The following is a 20854-nucleotide window of genomic DNA, read 5'->3' on the forward strand; positions in this document are numbered from 1 at the left end:
AAAACATTGTAATATCTGTACCTATGGGCAAGTTACATATTAAAGGCAATCTCAATCAGTCCCGAAAACTTAGATACCCAAAAAGAAAAGAAAAGTTAGATATCTGAGAGTCAGTCCAACAACCAGAGGCTCCAGCTCCTTTATCATTGTCCCAAAAAGAGGCTATACACTAGGGGTGGGCGCGGGTCGGGTCGGACCGGTTTTGGGCCAAAACCGCATCCGACCCGTATTCTTCGGTGGGCTAAATATTAGGACCGGAAACTGAATGTTAATGGAGTGGGCCGAAAAATTCGGGTGACCCGAACTTTCAAGTCGGCCCGGTTCGGTTTCGGGCCGTCGGCGTCGTCGCTCATCGTTGTTGGAGAGTTGGGATCGTCGTTGCAGATCGAAGGTTGAAGAGTCGGGCTTGGCGTTGTGCAGATCGAAGGCGTCGGCAGGCTGAGGATCGAGCTCGGCATTGTGCAGATCAAAGGCGTTGGTCGGCGGCGCGGCGTGGTGGTTGTTGGTCGGTGGCTGTGAGAGACAGAGAGAGTGTTGGTCTAGAGAGATGACTGATGAGAGGCCGAGAGAGATGAGAGAGAGAGAGAGAGTCGAGAGAGAGAGATGAGAGGCCGAGAGAGAGAGAGAGAGAGAGAGAGAGAGAACGGGAATAGGTTAGGGTTTTCTTTTTGATCAGGTAAGGTCGAGTTCACATGAAACCTAATCAGAAGCCAATCAGAAGTTGACACGTATTAAAAATAATAAAAATTAATATTTTATATAAATTCGACCGGTTCGGTTTATTTCGGTCGGTTCAGAGTAAGAACCCGGTTCAGGCCTGATTCTATCCGGTCCGGTCCGGTTTGATGCATTTTCCTTAACTGTTTCTTCCAGTTCGGTAACCGGAACCCATTTTCCTGGCCGGTTCGGCCGGTTTTCTGCTCCCGGTTCGGTTTCTGCCCACCCCTAATATTATATGAGACACATTAAAAGGCAAAGAAAACTGTCTGAATCACCAACTCCAGCTTCTAAAGTAAAAGCAAAGAAAACTGTCTGAATCAGTCTCGGTCTATAGAAAAACAAAGACTGCCTAAGCTTCCATATCATTCATCATGGTACGTGATCACTCATTTTAGAAGGAGCGTGTTGATAGACAAAGAAACATGAAGGGAAAAACAAAAGCCAAATAAAAAAATCTGATCCCCTTTTCCCTTTCTTCTTCTCCATAGAAAGTTGTTGGTGCCAATTTCAGCATCAACGAGTCAACGGAAGATCCGTTGAAATCCAAGTGTAAAGTGGTGGGGTTGTTTTCTTCAAGTGGCCGGGCCTATCTTTTCCTTCGATTAGTTTGACTACATGAGTAGCTTTGGTCGTCTACTTGTGACTGACGGTATGCCCTAGTGGACCTGTGCCTAGTCTTGGTCGTCCACCTCTTGTGATTGAATGTATGGCCTCGGGCTTCTTTTGCCTGATGTTGGGCGTCCAAGCTCCCTTGTTAGGTGAAACAGATAGTTTGGCCTTGGGCTTCCTTCGCCTGATGTTGGGCCTCCACGCTCCTTTGTTGGGTGAAGCTAATGGTCTTGCCCTGGGCTTCCTTTGCTTGATGTTGGGCGTCCAAGCTTCTTTGTTGGGTGAAACTGATAATCTGGTCTCAGGCTTCCTTCAGTACTTGACGTCTCGGGATTCCTCCGCTTGACATTGGGCATCCAATCTGTGGCTTGGGCGTATATCAACCTGCTCTTAAGCATCCAGTCTGGCTCGGGCGTACAATATCCTCCACCTAACGTTGGGCATCCAACTCCTTAGGGCTGGGCATGGGCTGTGTCCAATAATAATTTCACTGGGCCCGGGACCGGCCCGTTTTTCATTGGGCCCGGACCCGGCCCGGTTTCACACAAACAGGGACCGGCCCGTTTCATTTCGGGTCGGGCTTGCGGGCCCAAAAACCTGTATTTTACCATTTCTATATCTACTTTGCTATATATCCAGATTTCACTCATATCAACCGGATGAAGATTTGAATCAAAACACAATATCAAGATCCAAAGTTCAAGCTGCAAATTCGAATATCTACAATACATAATATCCAAATTCAAGTACTCATCAAGAACAATTAAAGCTACAATTGAAATACAAAGTGTCCAAATTTAAATACGAAATCCAAATTCAAGTACAAATATCCAAATTCAAGTCACTCAAACACATAATCGAACTCCGTTCACGCACCTTAAATCTTGCCCAACAAACTTATTATCATCGAGGGAGAAACAACCACAACATTTCCTCGAATTACACATCGTAGCACAACTCGAAATTGTAGAGTAGTCTTACTCTACCATCAGTAGGGGAAATGTGCAAAACATGCGACTAATCTACTACGTAACGAAAACCCTAGGAGGTCGGCGTACAAGAGGCATAACACCTAAAGGAACACCATCTAAACATGTACCTTATACACTTAATGAGTACATCAGCACCGAAGAGTAAACGATGGGAAACCGCTGCAGTCGGGCCATCACTCGGGAGGTACTGTGTAACATCAAGCGTATAAGGTAACAAGATAGAAATGAGTCTACAGAATCTGACAACCTAATGCTCTGATACCAACTGACAGGACCCGCCCCGAATTTCACCCTGAAATCCGAAGTGGACCTGCGGGGCCCACCTTAGAAGAAATTCTACCGAAAATTAGGCAGAACTTCCCCTAAAGTGGACAACCCAAAACCTGTAGAAAGAAAATTTACACTTCTAAATCATCCATCCTTATTCTCCTGGAGCCACCCTGCTCCCCCAAACAACATCAACCAAATTCACAACACACAAATCTCAACTTAATAACCTTAATTCCGCAGGTAATCAGAGCAATTCTAATAGAAAGGTAAATGAGGAAAACCTAATTCAAGGCAATTGCGGAAGCCATACTGTTGACTATGCCTCGACTCCATGTACGCCCGACCTCAACTAATTTCTCCTGCACACTGGGCATTTGAAACCGAAGGGCCCAGGGGAAAGTACATAAAAACGTTAGCGTGAGTGGACAAAAATAAATAATTTAATATGAATAAAACAAAATAAAACTTCATACTTTCCCACATTTTTCGATATATAAAATCCGGATGCATGCAACATTTATAGAACACTTAAGAAAATAATCCGAAAAACGTTGAACTCCAGAAAACCGACTAGCCCCGCTAGTCAAAACAACAGAGTAAGAGATTGAAATTTCAATACTCGAAAATATAAGTCCAGCCCCGCTGGTTAAGAAAACTCAGACTAGTCCCCGCTAGTCAAAAATAGTATAAGTAGGGGAAGATGATAGCCATACGAATAAGCCACTCAGGCTTGGGTGATAGCCTCCCAGGCTAAAGAACTCCCATAACTCCCGTAATATACCCTTACGCCACTAAGTGTAGCGATAGGATACTGGGCTACAGAATTACTGTCACAGAGACAATAACCTGCGCCACAAAGGCGGAAGGGCTACGGTGATCCCATCACCGCGCCACAAAGGCGGAAAATCAATGCTAGCATGATAAAATCACCCCTCAGTATGGCACAGGGAAACATAACCGAAAATCCAGTAAATCCAAAATACATAAGGCTTCCCCCATCTCTCGTTAAAGAATTTCCAACGACGTGTCCCACATGCCAAAAGTATCTCCAAATCAATAGCAGAAAAGCGAGATCAAACAAAATCACAATTCTCAAACCGAAATCATTACTAAGGCATTCCCAATGCCAAAACCAAAGATCGAATAAATAAACAAGAAATAATTCCATCGAAATCCCATTTCGAAACTCCTTTAGAAGTCTCAAATCGAAATAAAATATAATTAGAGAATAATTCCGGAAATAACCTCGGAAATAAGATAATTCACCATTAAGATTATAAATCAAAAGCAATTTCGGAAACGAATCAATAATGAAAGTATTTATATGAGATAATACGAAATCAATTTATAATCTCATACTCGAAATGTAAATTGATGAATAAATAGAGCATACTTTAAGAAATAATGCATGCATCAATTACTTAAAAACAAAAGTCCACTCACAGTACTATTCCGACGATCACGTATACGAGTTCCTTCATCGAGCCAGGGCTCGGTACGACATCCTGTACACGATTATATTCCGTGAATAATTATTCAACAATTTAATATAATTCCTAAACTCAATTCCTCATAATTTACATCTCCCATTCTCCTCAGATTCAGCCCAAATTATACCACTAATACCAATTCGTTAATCTAAAGGTTCCAAAGCAGAACCGAGAGATATCCGACGGTCGGATTCTCGTAATTCGATAATCGAAACCCTAAACTTCAAAAATTCATAATTAATTCCAAGTTTCTCCAAAAATCACCAAACTTCACATACAAGCTCTACAACATTTATAGAATTTAATGGGCTAAAAAATGGAATTAAAACACTGCCCTACACGCCTCCACGCGCCACCAACAGTGGCGGCGCGTGGGCCCCACGCGCCGGCGGCCACCACCTCCGATAGCCACCAAATTTGGACAGTAGCATCTACTCAACACACCCAACCATTCATTCAACTACAACAAGTTCCAATTTTACCTGAAAGAGCTCCAATTCGGCCGATGAACACAAGCCCAGAAATTTCTCAAGAACCCTAAAATTTCAATTCATCAATTCGACTTCTACACAACAAATCGTGACACAAGGCCATAGGGGAAATGATCAGTGATGAAAACCGAACCTTCGATGCCAATTTCGTGGCCGGAAACGGCCGGAATCGCCGGAAATCGATGAAAGTTCCGATCGGCTACAGTAACCTTCACAGCTCAATTCCGAGCTCCACCGGTCGAGCCACCGCCAAACACCACCCCAGGCGTGACAAGGAGGAGGAGGCGAGCCTGCCGGTGCCCGGATTCCGTCGTGGGTCGGCCGGAGAAGGAAGAAACCGGAGGGAGAAGAAATCGGGCCGAAGAGGAAGAAAATGTCGGGGGAGAAGAGAGAGAAAAGGCCGGGTAAGTTTCCAAAAATGGAAACTTACCACAGTAACTTGGCTATTTATAGAAACTTACCATGAACAGTAACCGTAAACAGTAACTTTACTATTTCGCTTATAACTATCGCATACGAGCTCCGATTTTTACGAACCACATATGCACGCGCTCGGTTTAACGTCCTCTACAACTTCCATGAAGAACATTTTCCCAAATTTTGACCCGAACAAAAAGTCAACTTTTAGGGCCACTAAAGTTGCTGAAAAAGAGTAAAAGTAAAACAAATTACCGTTTACTGTCCAAATGACTAGTAAACCGGTGAATTTGGGTTCGGGACGTTACACACACTCCGATGCCTAAGTTAGATAAGTGTGTTTGAACATTTATGGAGATTGGAGAAGAAAGAATGATGCTTAAGCATTTTGACATAAGAATGAAGTTGACATGTTAATAGAGAAAGAGAGAGAAGAGATTATGCATTTTGGCATAGCTTTGGGAGAGAAAAGAGAGTTGAATAATTCCCCCCTTCTGCTTGTGAAGGATTGATATTTATAGGAGAATGAGTAGTTGAGGTGGAAATGGATGGTATGGGCTCTTCCCTAAAATCGGGGTGTCAGCCCGTAATTCCTGCTTACTGACACTCCAAGGTATGGGTTTGACAGATTCGGTGACACGTGTCACCACGTTGTGGTCTGATTTGGTTGGTGAATGGTCAAGAGACAGGTGTCGCCTATCCAAGCTTCCCTTTTCCTTGAATTACTCTTAGGCCATGCTTCATGTCAGAATTCGACACTTGGCATAGTTGGTGAGATTTGGCCTTAATTGGTGCTACATGTCTCTTCATGATAACTACTAATTGTGAACCTGGAGGTCGATGCTTTAGCCTTGGAGCTCGTGGTCATGATCCTTAGAGGTCGAGGGTTTTAAGCTTGGAGGACAAACTCTTGTTCTTGGGGGTTGAGTCTCTTGATTCCTTTGGATTATGTTTCCCTGATAGTGAGGTCATGATATGCTTTTGTCTTGCCATCCAAGATGGTGAATCAATCATATGGTGACCATCCAAGACTTAAGAGGTGGAGATCTAAGGTTGAAGACTTGGAGTACCAAAGTGAAGCATCTCACTAGCCATGGTTATTTCCGTCTTTAGGATTATCTTTTCTTTCTTGACAAAAGATTTAAGTGCGTTGAAATGTCGGAGTCTTGCGTGGACTCTTTGACATTTCAACGCATCCTACGTGGAGTGGGTTGAAAAGTCAAAAGTATTTGGCGAACCAAATTATGACATCAACAAAAGTTAAACAACCTACCCATGGCTCCTCCTCTGCTTCTAATATCATATGTATAAAGAAAACTCCATTCCTCTCTAAGGTTTCATTACCTGCAAGAATCTGAAACTATAACAACACCCAAAACAAACAACTCCAACTTACTCAACCACCAGTTTCCACCAATGGTGCTCAGAAATTCCATTTCCAACACCAAGAGGTTTTTTCAGAAAACCCTTGGGAACCTGAAGAACCTATTTTCTGCTGGTAGCTACGAAAAGCTACCCAAATCGCCTGCCATCTATAGTACTTCTATGTCTACTAGTACTTTTGCTCGCGTTCATGATATGAATATCCACAACACAAGCAGTTACAAAGACTTAGACAAGTTGTACAACGACTTCACAGATCAATGGGATAGCAAGAGACAAAGCCAAGAGATTAGTAATTTCCTCGCCCGCCCAGCCAAATCATAAAGTAATTCAAAGGAGCAATCATGAGGCATGTGATCGTAATAAGAAGATGATGACAAAGGGGTTGTTTGGTGGCTGAGAATTTGAAGGAGTTGGAGATGTTGGATATAAGCGTTATGAGTTCAGATGGTTTGAGTGCAGGGAAATTATTAGGTAGTCCCAACCAATACCCGCGCGACATGTGTACAGCTGCTAAATTGACAGAATTCTCAATTATATATGTTTAACGGTTCCGTTTTCTCCCCGTTTCCTTGCCATTCAGAACTGAACTGTCTCAAACCTAAAAACGTAAACCACTCCTATTCTACTGAACAGTCGATCTCAAATCTATTCATTTGAAAACCCTGAAGCGGGAGAAGAAACTAACTGTGGCGTGAGAAGAGAGGTCTTTAGCAAATCAAATCTTCAATGGCAATTGATACAAGAAAGTTAAACTTATCTCCCTATTCTACGTTGTCATCAATGAAAAATCATTCAAATAACTATTGAAACTTGAAAGCAGGTCTGTTGATGTTCTTTTTCATTCTTCTTTTATGTGTAATTTATGGTGTCGATATATCTAGCTATAGTATCGTTTTTGCAATCGACATATATATATATATATATATATATATATATAGGGATCGGATTGAATATTTAGTCCACTTTTAGGTTACGCTTGGTTTTAAATTTGGGATACGTTGTTGTATCCTTAGCTGTTGGAAAAAACCAGAATGATTTTGTTGAAGACGAAGGTGGCCTTGGTAGGTTTAGATTGGGGATTTGTTTATTTTTTTTGGCAACCGCTGTGATTCCAACTTTTCCCATTCAGAAGAGAAGAACTGGAAAAGCAACTCCTTTCTTAATTTCCATCTCTTTATCTTTGTCATAGCATACTTAAACATGCAGTCCCTTTGAAGTCATATGCTATGACTTAAACACGCAGTCCCTTTAGATTGGAGATTTGTTTGATGCTCCCATCTTTTACAGAATACACACCATACTCCTTAGCCGTAGTTCTTTGTGGCTATGAGTGAAGTATATATGATCCTCTTCAAATATTGAAGATTCTCCAATTGGTATGATTTTTATTATGGGCATTGGTTGATGTCAAAATGTGAGTAAAGCTATATAGCAAAATACTACAGTACTGGTTGATATATAGTTAGCTGCCATGTCTATTTGCCTCACTACTTTGGTTCTAATTTTCTTTTCTTATTCTTGTATATAATTATAGTCATTGATGTGGAAAGTGACGATGAGAATAATGAAGGTAATAAACGAGAAGATCCAAGCATTGTGAATCGTCAAGGAAGTTTCGATGAAGATGATTTGTCTGGAAAGATGGTGTGTTGTGAAGTGGAAGCTTATGAATTCTATAACAGTTATGCTGCAAGAATTGGGTTTAGTGTTCGAAAGGGAAAAAAGAGAAGAGATGTAAAGAATGTTGTTCGACAAATTAACTTCATGTGTTCAAAAGAAGATTTTCAACAGGATAGTGATCCTTCATAAACCAAAAAGGCTGATAGGCTAGTTATAAGAACAGGTTGCAAAGCCATGATCCGATTTACATTAGCAGAGGACATGTGGAGAGTTTCTCACTTTCATGCCGAGCACAATCACGAGCTTGTTAAGCCAGAAGAGAGACCATTTTTAAGATCAAATAGAAAAATGTCTGAAGCTCATAAAGGGGTGATAAAGTCCATGCGTGATGCTCGTATAGGGATCATAAAGACATACTCATATTTAGCAGAAGAAGTTGGCGGATCTCAGAATGTTAGGTTTACGAAGAGAGATTGCTATAATTATGTGAATAATGATAAAATGGCTATGTTTGAGACTAGAGATGTGATGTAGGACGAGATTTTAGCCAATTTCAACAAAGAATCTTGAAAATACTTGGATGAAACATTTTTCTGGGTTTCGGGGATTGATAGACACGTTGCAATCCTTACTGGGCAGAAATCAAAAATTCACACAGAAACCACAATTTTGGTTACGCAATGAAAACCTCAATTTTGAGATTAAAAACACTGCGGGGCTCTTACTCTTGAGAACCCAAATAAAATCAATCAACTTATTGATGAAGGATATGGTTCTTTACAAACACATATAGCTCTCTACGCGGCTACAATCTCTAGACTCACTAGAGAGGTGCTTGTCTTGAATCTTGACCTTCTTCTTCACTTGAACGGTCTGCAAATATCGCTCCACTTGCACCACCAATCTTCTCTACTGATCTCGAGAGAATCAATGCATGTATATGAATGAACAATGAAACACTTAGACACGGAACAAGTGTTTCATGGACTCCTATGGAACTCTTCTAAGCAAGCAAGACACACAATAATTCTTGCATCAAAATCCCTACACAATCAATGCTGTTTTTCTGAATATATTGAGGAGAAAATAAATTCTCAACAATTAAGACTTAACCCTAATTAGACTCCTACTAGGAAAGATCTTTTAATAAAAGATATCCAATTAAAATAAACAAATCTTAAATCACCTAGGACTTCAAAAGCACGATTTTATCAGTTGAAAAATATCTTTGTAAAATAAAATCTAAAAACCAAAAGATACTTTCCAAAATTGGACTCCCAAAAACGTAGGGTTGACTAGGACTGACTCGGGCTGACTCAAGGATTGCAACACATGTTGCAATCCCGTGCTTATGCATGAGATGCAATTACCTGAAATTCTCCGAGATCAGTTTTGATGAACTTTGTAGGGTTCTTCAGTGTTTTGTATAGGGATGCCAACACATCAAGTGTAAACCTTATACCTACAAATCTCGAAAAAAAAAGAAGCGTCTTCATATTAAGAAGAATAATTTGAATATTGGAAATTGGTATTCAAATAGGCTTCTTAATGATGGAATTAATCATAAATTACTATTTTGGATATATCGGGATTCTCAAGCAAAATCTTGGTTGGGATTCCAATTACATATTTGCGTAATATTCTTTAGTATCTAGGATTCTATTTCTGATTTTTATTTAATGAGGTTTAATTAGGTTTCCTAGTTTTAGTCTATAATAAATTGTTCTTTTTGTTTTCTAGTTGTATTAAGTTTATGCTATGTGCCCTATATAAGACACATCTTAGATTGTAATTTTCATTCAAGTTATCAATAAAAAACCAAATATTAGAGAAGTGTCTCTATCTTTCTTACGACTGTGCCCGTAATTGCTAGTGGATTCTAGCTCATCTCATATGGCTTTCGACGCTTGACGGAGCTTCTTACTATCATGTACACGCTTCCCGCATCATTTGGTATTAAAGCGGGTTTCGCCCGCTCCTTAGCAGACGACGATCCAAGGGAGAAGTTCACTACCACCAACCTCAACGACGCTGGTCGTAGAGTATCTATCAAAAAAAGTTTCGTTGAAGAGGAACATGCCAAGGGATTCGCCCTAAGACAACCTCATCAATCCAAAAAAAACAAACAGAGAGAGAGAGAGAGAGAGAGAAAAAAAAAAACATAGAACGTTGGATATTCACAACGCCGGATTACGACGACTTCCGAACTACATGTGTCATCAAAGACAAGGTATGCTCTGTAATAATTGACAGTGGTCTACGAGAGAACTTTATAGCAAACAAAGTTGAAGATTATTTTCAATTACCAACAATGAAGCTGAGTGATCCATACTGGATTCCATTTGGAGAGGATGAATATGCACAAGTAACAGAGGTTTGTAAAGTTCCTGTCTCTATGGGAAAATTTTATAAAGAAGAGATTACTTGTCATGTGATTGACATGGACGACACTAATGTGTTTTTTGGAAGACCATGGCATGAAAGCGTCAAAGGTGGTTATTGCAAAGACAACACATTTATTTAGGTGGGAGTCGCACAAAATTAAAATCAAGCCTGGAAGGAAGAACATCAAGAATGACCATCCTAAGGTGTGTGAAAAGGAACATGAAGAAGCCACTTTGAAGATTGAAGAGAAACTCATTAAAGACAAGGAAGTTGATTCATTCATCACATCGATATCCATGTCATGCATGCCTAATTGTGTTCAAGATCAACCCAAAGAGAAGTAAATGTCCATTCCTTTTCAAGTGGAGGAGTTCAAGTTTCAAGATACTTATTCTAAACTTGTCTACGGTATTGGATTCATGGTGATATCTTTTAATTTTGAGAATAATGAAGTTGATGGCATATCATGTTTTATTCCTACTAATGATCGAGCTGCATTCAAGAGGAACTCGAGGTCGAGTTCTTTGCAAGTGGAGGAGACTGATATAGGACGAGATTTTAGCCAATTTCAACAAAGAATCTCAAAAAGAAAGAAGCGTCTTCATATTAAGAAAATAATTTGAATATTGGAAATTGGTATTCAAATATGATGAAATTAATCATAAATTACTATTTTGGATATATCGGGATTCTCGAGCAAAATCTTGGTTGAGATTCCAATTACATATTTGCGTAATATTCTTTAGTATCTAGGATTCTATTTCTAATTTTTATTTAATGAGGTTTAATTAGGTTTCCTAGTTTTAATCTATAATAAATTGTTCTTTTTGTTTTCTAGTTGTATTAGGTTTATGCTATGTGCCCTATATAAGGCACATCTTAGATTGTAATTTTCATTCAAGTTGTCAATAAAAAACCAAATATTAGATAAGTTTCTCTATCTTTCTTACGGCTGTGCCCGTAATTACTAGTGGATTCTAGCTCATCTCATATGGCTTTCGACGTTTGACAGAGCCTCTTACTATCGTGTACACGCTTCCCGCATCAAGATACTCAAAGCTTAATCAATCTTTTCAAGCGTAAGCAAATTGAAGATCCTATGTTCTTTTACTTAGTGCAAGTGGATCAATAAAATCGAATGACAAATTTGTTTTGGAGAGATGGCTGATCAAGACTTGATTATGAGTGCTTCGGAGATGTAGTAGTCTTTGATACCACATACAGAACCAACACGTACAACATGATTTGTGCTTCTTTTGTAGGTGTTAATAACCATTGGAAAAATGTATTGTTTGGATGTGTTTTTCTATTGGATGAGACAATTGCTTCATTTAATTGGTTGTTTGAAACATTTTTAGAGTCAATGAGAAATCAACCACCAAAGACCATTTATATTGATCAATGTCACACGAGTATTGGTTGGGACCACCATATCAGCATGACACGTGGTGGTCCAAGACCACCTAATAATTCCTATCGAGGGCACAAGCCCTGACGGGTTTTGTGGTTCTGATAATTAAAAATAGAAATTTTAATTAGCCATAAAGCCCCCTAATTTTTAGACCTAATTAAAAGCAATTCTTGGCGGCTCAAATTATGGATTTTGTTCTGTTATATAAGTTGCAGGGTCAGATTTGAGAACCCATTGTTATGTTTAGTTCTATTGTTTGAGGTTTGTTTAAATTTTTGTAGGACTGCCCCAGCCATTGCAGAAGCCTAAGAACAAGTAAAATAAATAAAGTAGAATTCAAGGTGAACACAAAACACAATTTTAAACAAAAGGAAACCACACATAAATAAACTGGCAAAGTCTAATACAACCTATAAGGAAAATTATATTCATATCTCCAAAATTAGTATTTAGACCTCCCATTATTTTTGGAAAATTTTAAATCCAACTTTGCCCCTTAAAAAAAAAAAAGACAAATAAAGAAAACACATTGAATTTTGTTTGCATCAGGCCACATTCGTGCCTCAAGAATAAGTTGTCTTCTCCTCTATCCCTCCCTCTCCATCATCTTATTGCAAAGGGAGCACTGGGCTCTTAGCTCATATAATTATGCTTGGGAAATAATCCCAAATAGGGAAGAATTTTTCTTTATTCATGTTAAAGGGAAGACAGCCTCTTGCCTCCCAAATTCTTAATATGAGGCAAAGCTCAAGGAGGGGACATGGCTACAATTAAACATATGGAATCTTCTGCAAGAATGCTTGAGAAAACGATTGATCATGAGGACAAATAGCTGCACAAAAAAACCCAACTAAAGACCAAATATAGTTTATGTAGAATTAAGTCAATTAACACAACGATTGAGAATGATAACTCATTTTCATTTGCTCTGCCAGAGGTAATTGGAGGACATCCAGTTAGAATGATGTTGCCGTAGATATATAGTATGGCAGTGGAGGTGGAAGAAAGAAACACTACATATATATGGAGAAAACAAGGGTACAATTGGAAGTCTAATGCGATAATTTTGAAAGGAGGTCTAAATACTATTTTAGGAGGTATAAATAGAGCCCCCAATATATAAATTAGAAACAATCCATGGTCCAACATATAAAACCAGAAACAATCCATGGGTGCTGGCTGCACAACAGCTTTGAGAATCCTCTGATAGGCGACCCATATTACCACATCTCCGGTCCCGGAGGATCATAATCAAGATCAGAGCCAGAGTCAAAAGGGCATAATTCACCCACGTGACCTATCTTATTACAAAGATCACAAAAATTGGGCATATAAACTCCTTTGTACCATACAAATCCCGTTTCTTTGAAGGGGCAATCGAAAGTGCCATGATCAGTATTCTTCCCGCATACCATGCAATAACAAAGCATCTTTTTGGCATTTTCAGTCGAAAAGTCTCCAACAACCTGTGGTTTTTCTTGAATCACTTGAGTCGAATAGTCTCCAGCAACCTGTGAATTTTTGTCACCAATATGATTCATAGAGTGTCCAGCCGGGTGTGGTTCCTCTTTGATGATTTCAGGCTGTGGTTCGTCTTCCATGATTTTATTGTAGTATTCTGGTTTGTCTGGAAATTTTTTATCTTCAGGATGAAGACACTCTACAGCAAGATATCCTCCGGGTACTCCATTGCTGAATACAATGCAACGATGATAACAAAAACCAAAATCAGTATTCTGACTATGCAAATGGAAGAGCGTAGTCCGTAAGCAGTAAGAGCAAAACTAAATCTTAAATAACACCTACAGATGCAAGCGCTTGATGCAGATGACACAAAAAGCTAGAATGCACTAGCAAAGCAGAGGTTATGCAGTAGGAAAAAAAGAACTCTCTGCTTTCTAGTTCTTACTTTTTCTTTGTTGAATTAGGTATTCTGTATTTGGGGTACCGGGTACCTTATATAGGCATTAAACCCTGAACGTGAAAATCCTATTCAGAATAGAACTAGGAACTTATTCCATATACGACAAGGAAAACTTTAATATAAAGAAAAGTTAGATCCAAATGAAAACGAGAATAATTTAAAAAGACAATCCAAATACTGAAAGGAAACTTGCAAACAAACAGCTACTTTGATTTGTTTGTTTTCTTTTACTCTCTTCAAAGTTATCCACAAGCTGAGAATTTTCAAAACCCAAAAGATAGTAAAAACGCATACATGCATTCTCGCACTAAAATTTAATCCAGATGATAATCATCAGAAACCCTTTTTTGGCAAAGTAATCATCAGAAACCTTAAAACAAACAATTCAATGGGCTAGACGCCGAATTCCATGTACTGAATTTAAGAATTTCAAAGAAATGCGAGGAAGAGAGGCTTATGTTGTGGTTAGTCTTGGGCAGCACGGATACTGAGCCGTGCAAGGGCAGGCACAGAGTCACCAGAAATAGACTGGTTCCAACCCTGGAGACGTGACATGGTTTGATAGGGTCAAAGAGAGATAATAGGGCCACAACTGTCTCTATCTGTTAGACCTAGTCGTTCTCTGGTCCTTCTCAGTCAGCTACATCACTTTGTTCTTACTCCCTCCCTCACTAGCCTCTAGTGTATTGTTCTTTGCCTCTTTGGCTCCTGTAATACTTTGCTGGATAATTGGCTTTGGTATGCCTGATCATCACTAACCAGCTTCAGGCAAATTGCACCGAGGGCTCACATTTCCTAAACAGACACAGACTTCCTAGCTTCGGTCCAATCTAAATGAGCTTTGCTTTCAATTTTCACAAGGCTTTGAGCAGTTGGGTTGGCGCCTCTGGGTCATAGAGATAATGTACTGGTGAGTGGAAGCATCGTCATCTGGTCTCTCTAATCATACTCATATCCTGTGCCTGGCAAAGTTGAACCATGATCATTATTATTTCCAAAAGAGCCACTTAATGCCAATATCATACCCAATTTGAGCATCAAGAATTTAACCAATTTGGAAACTTCCATTTGAAAGGAGCCAAACCAGTCAAAGAAGCAAAAGAGAAGTTAGTGAAGGGAGCTGCCAGATAAAAAAAAAAACAAGGGAGCTGAAATTTCATTATCACGCTTTACAGTATTTCAATCAAATCAAATTAGGCAGTGATAGTTTGTACTCTACCATCACAATTTATATGAATATAACATTGTAATACCTGTAGCTATATGGGCAAGTTACATATTAAAGGCAATCTCAATCAATCCTGAAAACCTGGATACCCAAAAAGAAAAGAAAACTCAGAAAAAATTAGATATATGAGAGAGTCAGTCTAACAACCAGAGGCTCCAGCTCCTTTATCATTGTCCCAAAAAGAGGCTATACACCAACTCCACTTTCTAAAGTAAAAGCAAAGAAAACTATCTGAATTAGTCTCAGTCTATAGAAAAACAATCATTGTCTAAGCTTCCATATCATTTTCAATCCATATCATTCATCAAGGTCACTCATTTTGGAAGGAGCGTGTTGATAGACAAAGAAACATAAAGGGAAAAACAAAAGCCAAAGAAAAAAAATCCGATCCCCTTTTCTCTCTCTCTTTCTCTTTCTCCTTCTCCTTCTCCATAGAAAGTAAACTACCTTCCCATGGCTCCTCCTCTGCTTCTATTATCATCTGTATAAAGAAAACTCCATTCTTCTCTAAGCTCATTCATTACCTGCAAGAATCCAAAACTATAACGACACCCAAAACCAACAACTCCAACTTTATTCAACCACCAGTTTCCACCAATGGTGCTTAGAAATTCCATTTCCAACACCAAGAGGTTTTTTCAGAAAACCCTTGGGACCCTGAAGAACCTATTTTCTGCTGGTAGCTATGAAAAGCTACCCAAATCGCCTGCCATCTATAGTACTTCTATGTCTACTAGTACTTTTGCTCGCGTTCATGATATGAATATCCACAACACAAGCAGTTACAAAGACTTAGACAAGTTGTACAACGACTTCACAGATCAATGGGATAGCAAGAGACAAAGCAACAACAAGAGATTAGTAATTTCCTCGCCCGCCCAGCAAGATCATAAAGTGGTTCAAAGGAGAGATCATGAGGCATGTGATCGTAATAACAAGGTGATGACAAAGAGAGTGGAGGAAAGTAGAACTACGTTTTCCAGTGAATTGAAAGAGCCGAAAAGGTGTTGTTTGGTGGCTGAGAAGTTGAAGGAGTTGGAGATGTTGGATATAAGCAATGTAGATCACGTTCTGGATGTACAAGAAGTGTTTCATTACTACTCTCGCCTCACTTGCCCTGCCTATCTTGAAATCGTGGACAGGTTCTTCATGGAAATGTGTGCTGAATTTTTCGGTCCAGCAGCAACCCCAGGAAGAAGCAAGAAGTCAAGGCTGAGGCCAAGGACTTCTTTGAGGTCATAATTAATCAAACAAGTGAACAAGTTTGATTTAGTGAGTTGTTGGTTGTAAATTCTAGCGAACTTCCACTTGTTATGGCTCTGAACCTCTTAATTCTGTTGTAGTTCGGTATTCTTGTTCTTCATCATAAATTTCCATCTGTGGTTGTTGAGATTTGTTTGCTTGTGTGAAGTTATTGTTTTGATCTGTTAAAGCATTCATCTTTGATTCAATTCATCAGTGAATTAAACTTACAACTATGTTATAATGCTCTAGAGAATTTGATTGAGGGTAGTTGGAAACCATATGCTGCCAAATTCTATATCTTGTAGTTCTCTGCCTCAATTATTGCCTATACCTTTTTCCGCTAATGCTTTTCCAGTCTGCCATTAATTTTGATACTAGATGATAATCCTATAAGAAAGAAGAGAGATAGTCATAGAACATACAAAGTGAAACCTTTAAACCAGACTAACCCAATATCAATGTACTTGTTGCCTCTAAAAATCACCTCGGCTAGAAAGCCGAGAGATCAAGGAACAAATGTCCTTCTTGGTGAGTAGATTGCGGGGCGTGCCAGCACACGGCCAGAAGGCCAAGTGTGCAATTGTAGTTGTAGTAGATGTAGTTCTGACTTATCAAGCAATTGTTGGCCGAGTGATAGGAGCATATTTATGCTACGTTATTATTATTTATTCCTATGCTTTTCTTTGTTAGTTTACATTATTTTTGGATAATTTATTTATTTTTGTGTTTATTAGGTTTTCCGAAGCAAATAAGGAAAAGAAGGTGTAAAGAAGGAAATTGCGTGGAATTTTGATTCACTAAGGATTCTTGATGGAAGAAGACTTTCCCTTGAAGAAAGGAGTTGGAGATTTACAAGGAAACAAAGTGAAAGAGTCTCAAGGAGGAATAAAAGCCCTTAGAAGTCAGAATTTTAGGGTTACACACGCACACAAGGAGCAAGGAACGATTGGAGCAACACAAGGAGAAGAAGTAAATTCGGAGCCCCAGAAACGATCGATCGTTTCACTCGGAAGATCGATCGTTTCCCCTGTTTTCCAGTTTTCGATTTTATTCCTTCTTTCCAAAACTCATGTATTTCTTTTGTGTGTTTTCCAAGATGATGAGTAGCTAATTTTCTTATAGTTAGGGGCTGCTTTCAGCCCTAGACATGGTGTAACTATGATGTTGGCATTTATTTAATAAGTTCTAAGGATTTCGGATATTCATTGGTTTATTGTTTATTCATTGATCAATTTTGTATGTTTATTGATGGTGCGCAACATTAGTATGCATGCTAGGTTGTAAGGCTATGAGTGTCTTGTATGATCATCATGTCTACTTGCATTCTAGAGTAGCGAATGAATGACTTGAGCTCCATTCATATAAACCAACGTCTAGGTATATTAGGACAACACCAGTACCGAAATTGCCTAGCCTTATTCATAATCTTTTAGACCTTAATGACTACTAGGTGAGAGCTGTGCGAGAACATCACTCTAGGTTCCATTCTAGAAGCTAAGTTAAGTTGAAAACATCATTCTCTTAACACACCAAGTAAGAAAGATTGATAGGTTAAGTACAACACATCATTGGCTTAGCTTGAATAAGGATATTCGAATGAATTGAACTTGTTAGTAAACACATCATAGGTGCAATCATGGTCTAGTGGTGAGAAGTAGTTCCTAGCTAGTTTTCTCATATTTTATCAAAACCAAAAACCCTAAGTTGTTTTCTATTTTCGTTAGTTTTCTGTCTGTCGTTTTCTTTATTTTATTTAGTATACCAGTTCAACTCCGATTTACCCCAATTTTTGTATGCGTCTTCGTCTGTGTGTCTAGTTAGTGTGTATTTAATTTCATAATTTTTGGTTGAGTCTAGCTATAGTTTTTATTTTCGTTTTCATTTAGTGTCTGTTTCGTGTTTTCGAGTCAGTTTTGCAATTGTTGAGTCACAATCCTCTGCGGGAGACACCCTCTTTCCTATACTACCATCGATAACTACTGAGATTGCAGGGATTTATTTATACACCTATTTTTGGTGTGTCACCGAGGAAGGAACTGATTCTCGGCCGATAGTTCGCTGCCTTTGGATCAAGGACTTGATGGCTGAAGGTCGGGTGAATTGGGTGTGGTTGTGAGAGTGTGAGTGAATACGAATTGTCTGGTCACAGGGCTTAAGTCAATCGGATCCAAGTAATAGCAAGTAACGGTAAAAGTAAACTCGTAACGAATGAAATTTTCAAGATTAATAGCTACTATGCGACTACGAACAGTAAATAGCATGATCAAACAAGTAATGCATAAAGACAATAAGGAAATAGAAAGCAGATTAAAGACAAGACTAGTAACTGAAATATAGAATGGCTAAACAAATAAACGAAGCAAACTGAAAATTATTAACTATTGTTTGAAAGAGAACAACGAAAATAATTCAAAATCGATACTAGGCTACAAGAAAGATAAAGTAACTGAGATTGTAACTAGCAGAGCAAATAAACTAAGGAAACAGACGGAACTTCTACCTAAGCAAAAGGTAATACGAAAATAAGAAAAGCTTGATGGCTTGAGTTTCTGGAGTTGTGTGTTATGTCTTTTGTCGATACTTTATTTATATTGGCTGCTCTTGTGACTTGAACTTATCTCTTGGCTCTTTGAAGTTGAGTGGAATTCGGCCTCCTTCTGGCTCAGTGACTCTATCTTGCTTTGGCTTCAATACTTATCGTCTGCTGACTTGACGCTGGACTCTATCTGGATCGGCTCTGATGTGTTCATCAACGGCTGCAATTAATCTTGAAGTAGACTACCTTGGATTGAACTCTCTTCATCGGCTAACGAACTTCAATTTGATTGAACTACTAACTACATCGGCTATTATCTTTCTAAGTTGAGTTCGAGTTGGAAACTGACTAGAGGGATTTGAACAATCGGCCGATGATATTTTAGACAATAAGTCTCTTTTTAAATTGACGACTACGGGCCGGCCGATAACCAATGGCCTAACTTTCGAAACTTCCCATTGGCCTTAGTTTTTATGTGACTTGTCTTGGACCAAAATGAATTGTCCAATTATTCATTGGCCAATATTTCTATCTATCGGCCCCCAATTACCTTTTGAGCGGCTCATTGTAATTAGAAATCAATCTAACTATGCACATTAGCTATGTCTGAGTGGACATGCAAATGTGGGTACAAACATTGCCCCCCCAAGTTTCTTAAGCATCGGTGAATGTCGCCGAGTGGTTGAGAAATTTGAGTCAACTTGGCCCCCTAATCGACTTCCGAAAACTCATGTAAATATGTCCCACATGACCTCCCTGATGGCTAGAATGTATTTTCTTGGTCGAATGATATTTCGGAAAATCGACTAAATTGGCCTAAGCAAGTAACTGAACAAAATGATATTCGAAGTGAGCGGTTTGTGAGTAAGCCAATAAACAAGTTTGAGTAGGACAACAAGTGAATATGCCTCATGGTGGCCAACAACTCAATGGATGCATGTAAGCCAATAAACATTAATCAAATCGGCCAACAGAAGAATGAAGAGGCAAATCGGCTAATGAAGGCCAACAAATAACTTACTCGAGTTTAGTCGATTGATAGAATTGGAGTTGGCCAACAAGAGAGAGTGGCTCATGGAAGCCAACAAGTGAAAAATGCTAAATATCAGCCAACAAACAAAACATATCACTGGAAAGCCAATTTGTAGCTCATGTTGGCCAACACATGAAAAACCTTAAGTTGGCCAGGAATTGAGTGGCTAGTGGGAGCCAACACATGAAAAATTTCAAGGAAGCCAACAAAACTATTTTAGGTAAGCCAACAAATGAAAAAGTTCAACTTGGCCAACAATTTTCAAGTTGGCCAAAGTAAGGAGGAGTAAGCCAACACATGAAAAATCTCAGGTTGGCCAATGAGTAAGAAAATCCAAGTTAGCCAACAAAAGAGAGTAAGCCATCAAGGGAATCAATTTTCAAGTTGGCCAAAGTGAGGAAGTGTAAGCCAACAAGCAATCTATTTTGAGTAAGCCAACACATGAAAAAGTTCAAGTTGGCCAATAATTTTCAAGTTGGCCAAAGTAAGGAGGAGTAAGCCAACACATGAAAAACCTTAGGTTGGCCAATGAGCCCAAGTGAGGAAGAGTAAGCCAACAAGGGAGTTCACATTTTTAAGTTGGCCAACATGCATGAGGAAATTCAAGTCAGCCAACTTAAAAGAAAGGGAGCCAACACAAAAAGAAAGTTGGCAGCCAACACAAAATGAAAAGTTGGCAGCCAACACAAAATGAAAGTTGGCAGCCAACACAAAAAGAAAGTGACAGCCAACTCAAAAATGAAAGTTGGCAGCCAACACAAAATGAAAAGTTGGCAGCCAACACAAAATGAAAGTTGGCAGCCAACACAAAAAGAAAGTGACGGCCAACTCAAAAATGAAAGTTGGCAGCTAACACAAAATGAAAGTTGGCAGCCAACACAAAATGAAAAGTTGGCAGCCAACACAAAAAGAAAGTGACAGCCAACTCAAAAATGAAAGTTGGCAGCCAACACAAAATGAAAAGTTGGCAGCCAACACAAAATGAAAAGTTGGCAGCCAACTACCCGTTTCCCTCTTTGATCCTTTTTTTTTTTTTTTTTTTTTTTTTTTTGAACGACAATATCTTGGCTCATATGCATGTAATATGCCTTTGCCCC

The 20854-nt window shown here is 39.1% G+C and overlaps 2 protein-coding genes and 1 long non-coding RNA gene across 5 annotated transcripts; 2 read left to right on the forward strand and 1 right to left on the reverse strand.

Annotated features, from left to right (window-relative positions):
* The first annotated feature begins 6405 nt into the window (after positions 1–6405).
* On the forward strand, positions 6406–8529 carry LOC133728627 (protein FAR1-RELATED SEQUENCE 5-like). The gene is made up of 3 exons (XM_062156077.1): positions 6406–6664; positions 7910–8109; positions 8194–8529. The coding sequence occupies exons 1-3, from the start codon at positions 6406–6408 to the stop codon at positions 8527–8529; spliced, it is 795 nt and encodes a 264-aa protein (XP_062012061.1).
* Positions 8530–12789: 4260 nt separating this feature from the next.
* Positions 12790–20352, reverse strand: LOC133711311 (uncharacterized). Of its 3 annotated transcripts, none has more exons than XR_009847071.1 (3): positions 18689–20352; positions 14086–15024; positions 12790–13483 (listed from the first exon to the last, which is right to left on the reverse strand). It is a non-coding gene; the product is annotated as an uncharacterized LOC133711311 (long non-coding RNA). The 3 variants fall into 3 exon arrangements; XR_009847070.1 differs by having other exon boundaries at positions 14010–15024; XR_009847069.1 differs by lacking the exons at positions 14086–15024; positions 18689–20352 and adding an exon at positions 13598–14003.
* On the forward strand, positions 15031–16335 carry LOC133711303 (uncharacterized). The gene has a single exon (XM_062137446.1). The coding sequence runs from the start codon at positions 15541–15543 to the stop codon at positions 16183–16185; it is 645 nt and encodes a 214-aa protein (XP_061993430.1). The 5' UTR covers positions 15031–15540; the 3' UTR covers positions 16186–16335.
* Positions 20353–20854: the final 502 nt, after the last annotated feature.

The sequence above is a fragment of the Rosa rugosa genome, chromosome 1, assembly GCF_958449725.1.
Source record: "Rosa rugosa chromosome 1, drRosRugo1.1, whole genome shotgun sequence".
Classification (NCBI taxonomy): domain Eukaryota; kingdom Viridiplantae; phylum Streptophyta; class Magnoliopsida; order Rosales; family Rosaceae; genus Rosa; species Rosa rugosa.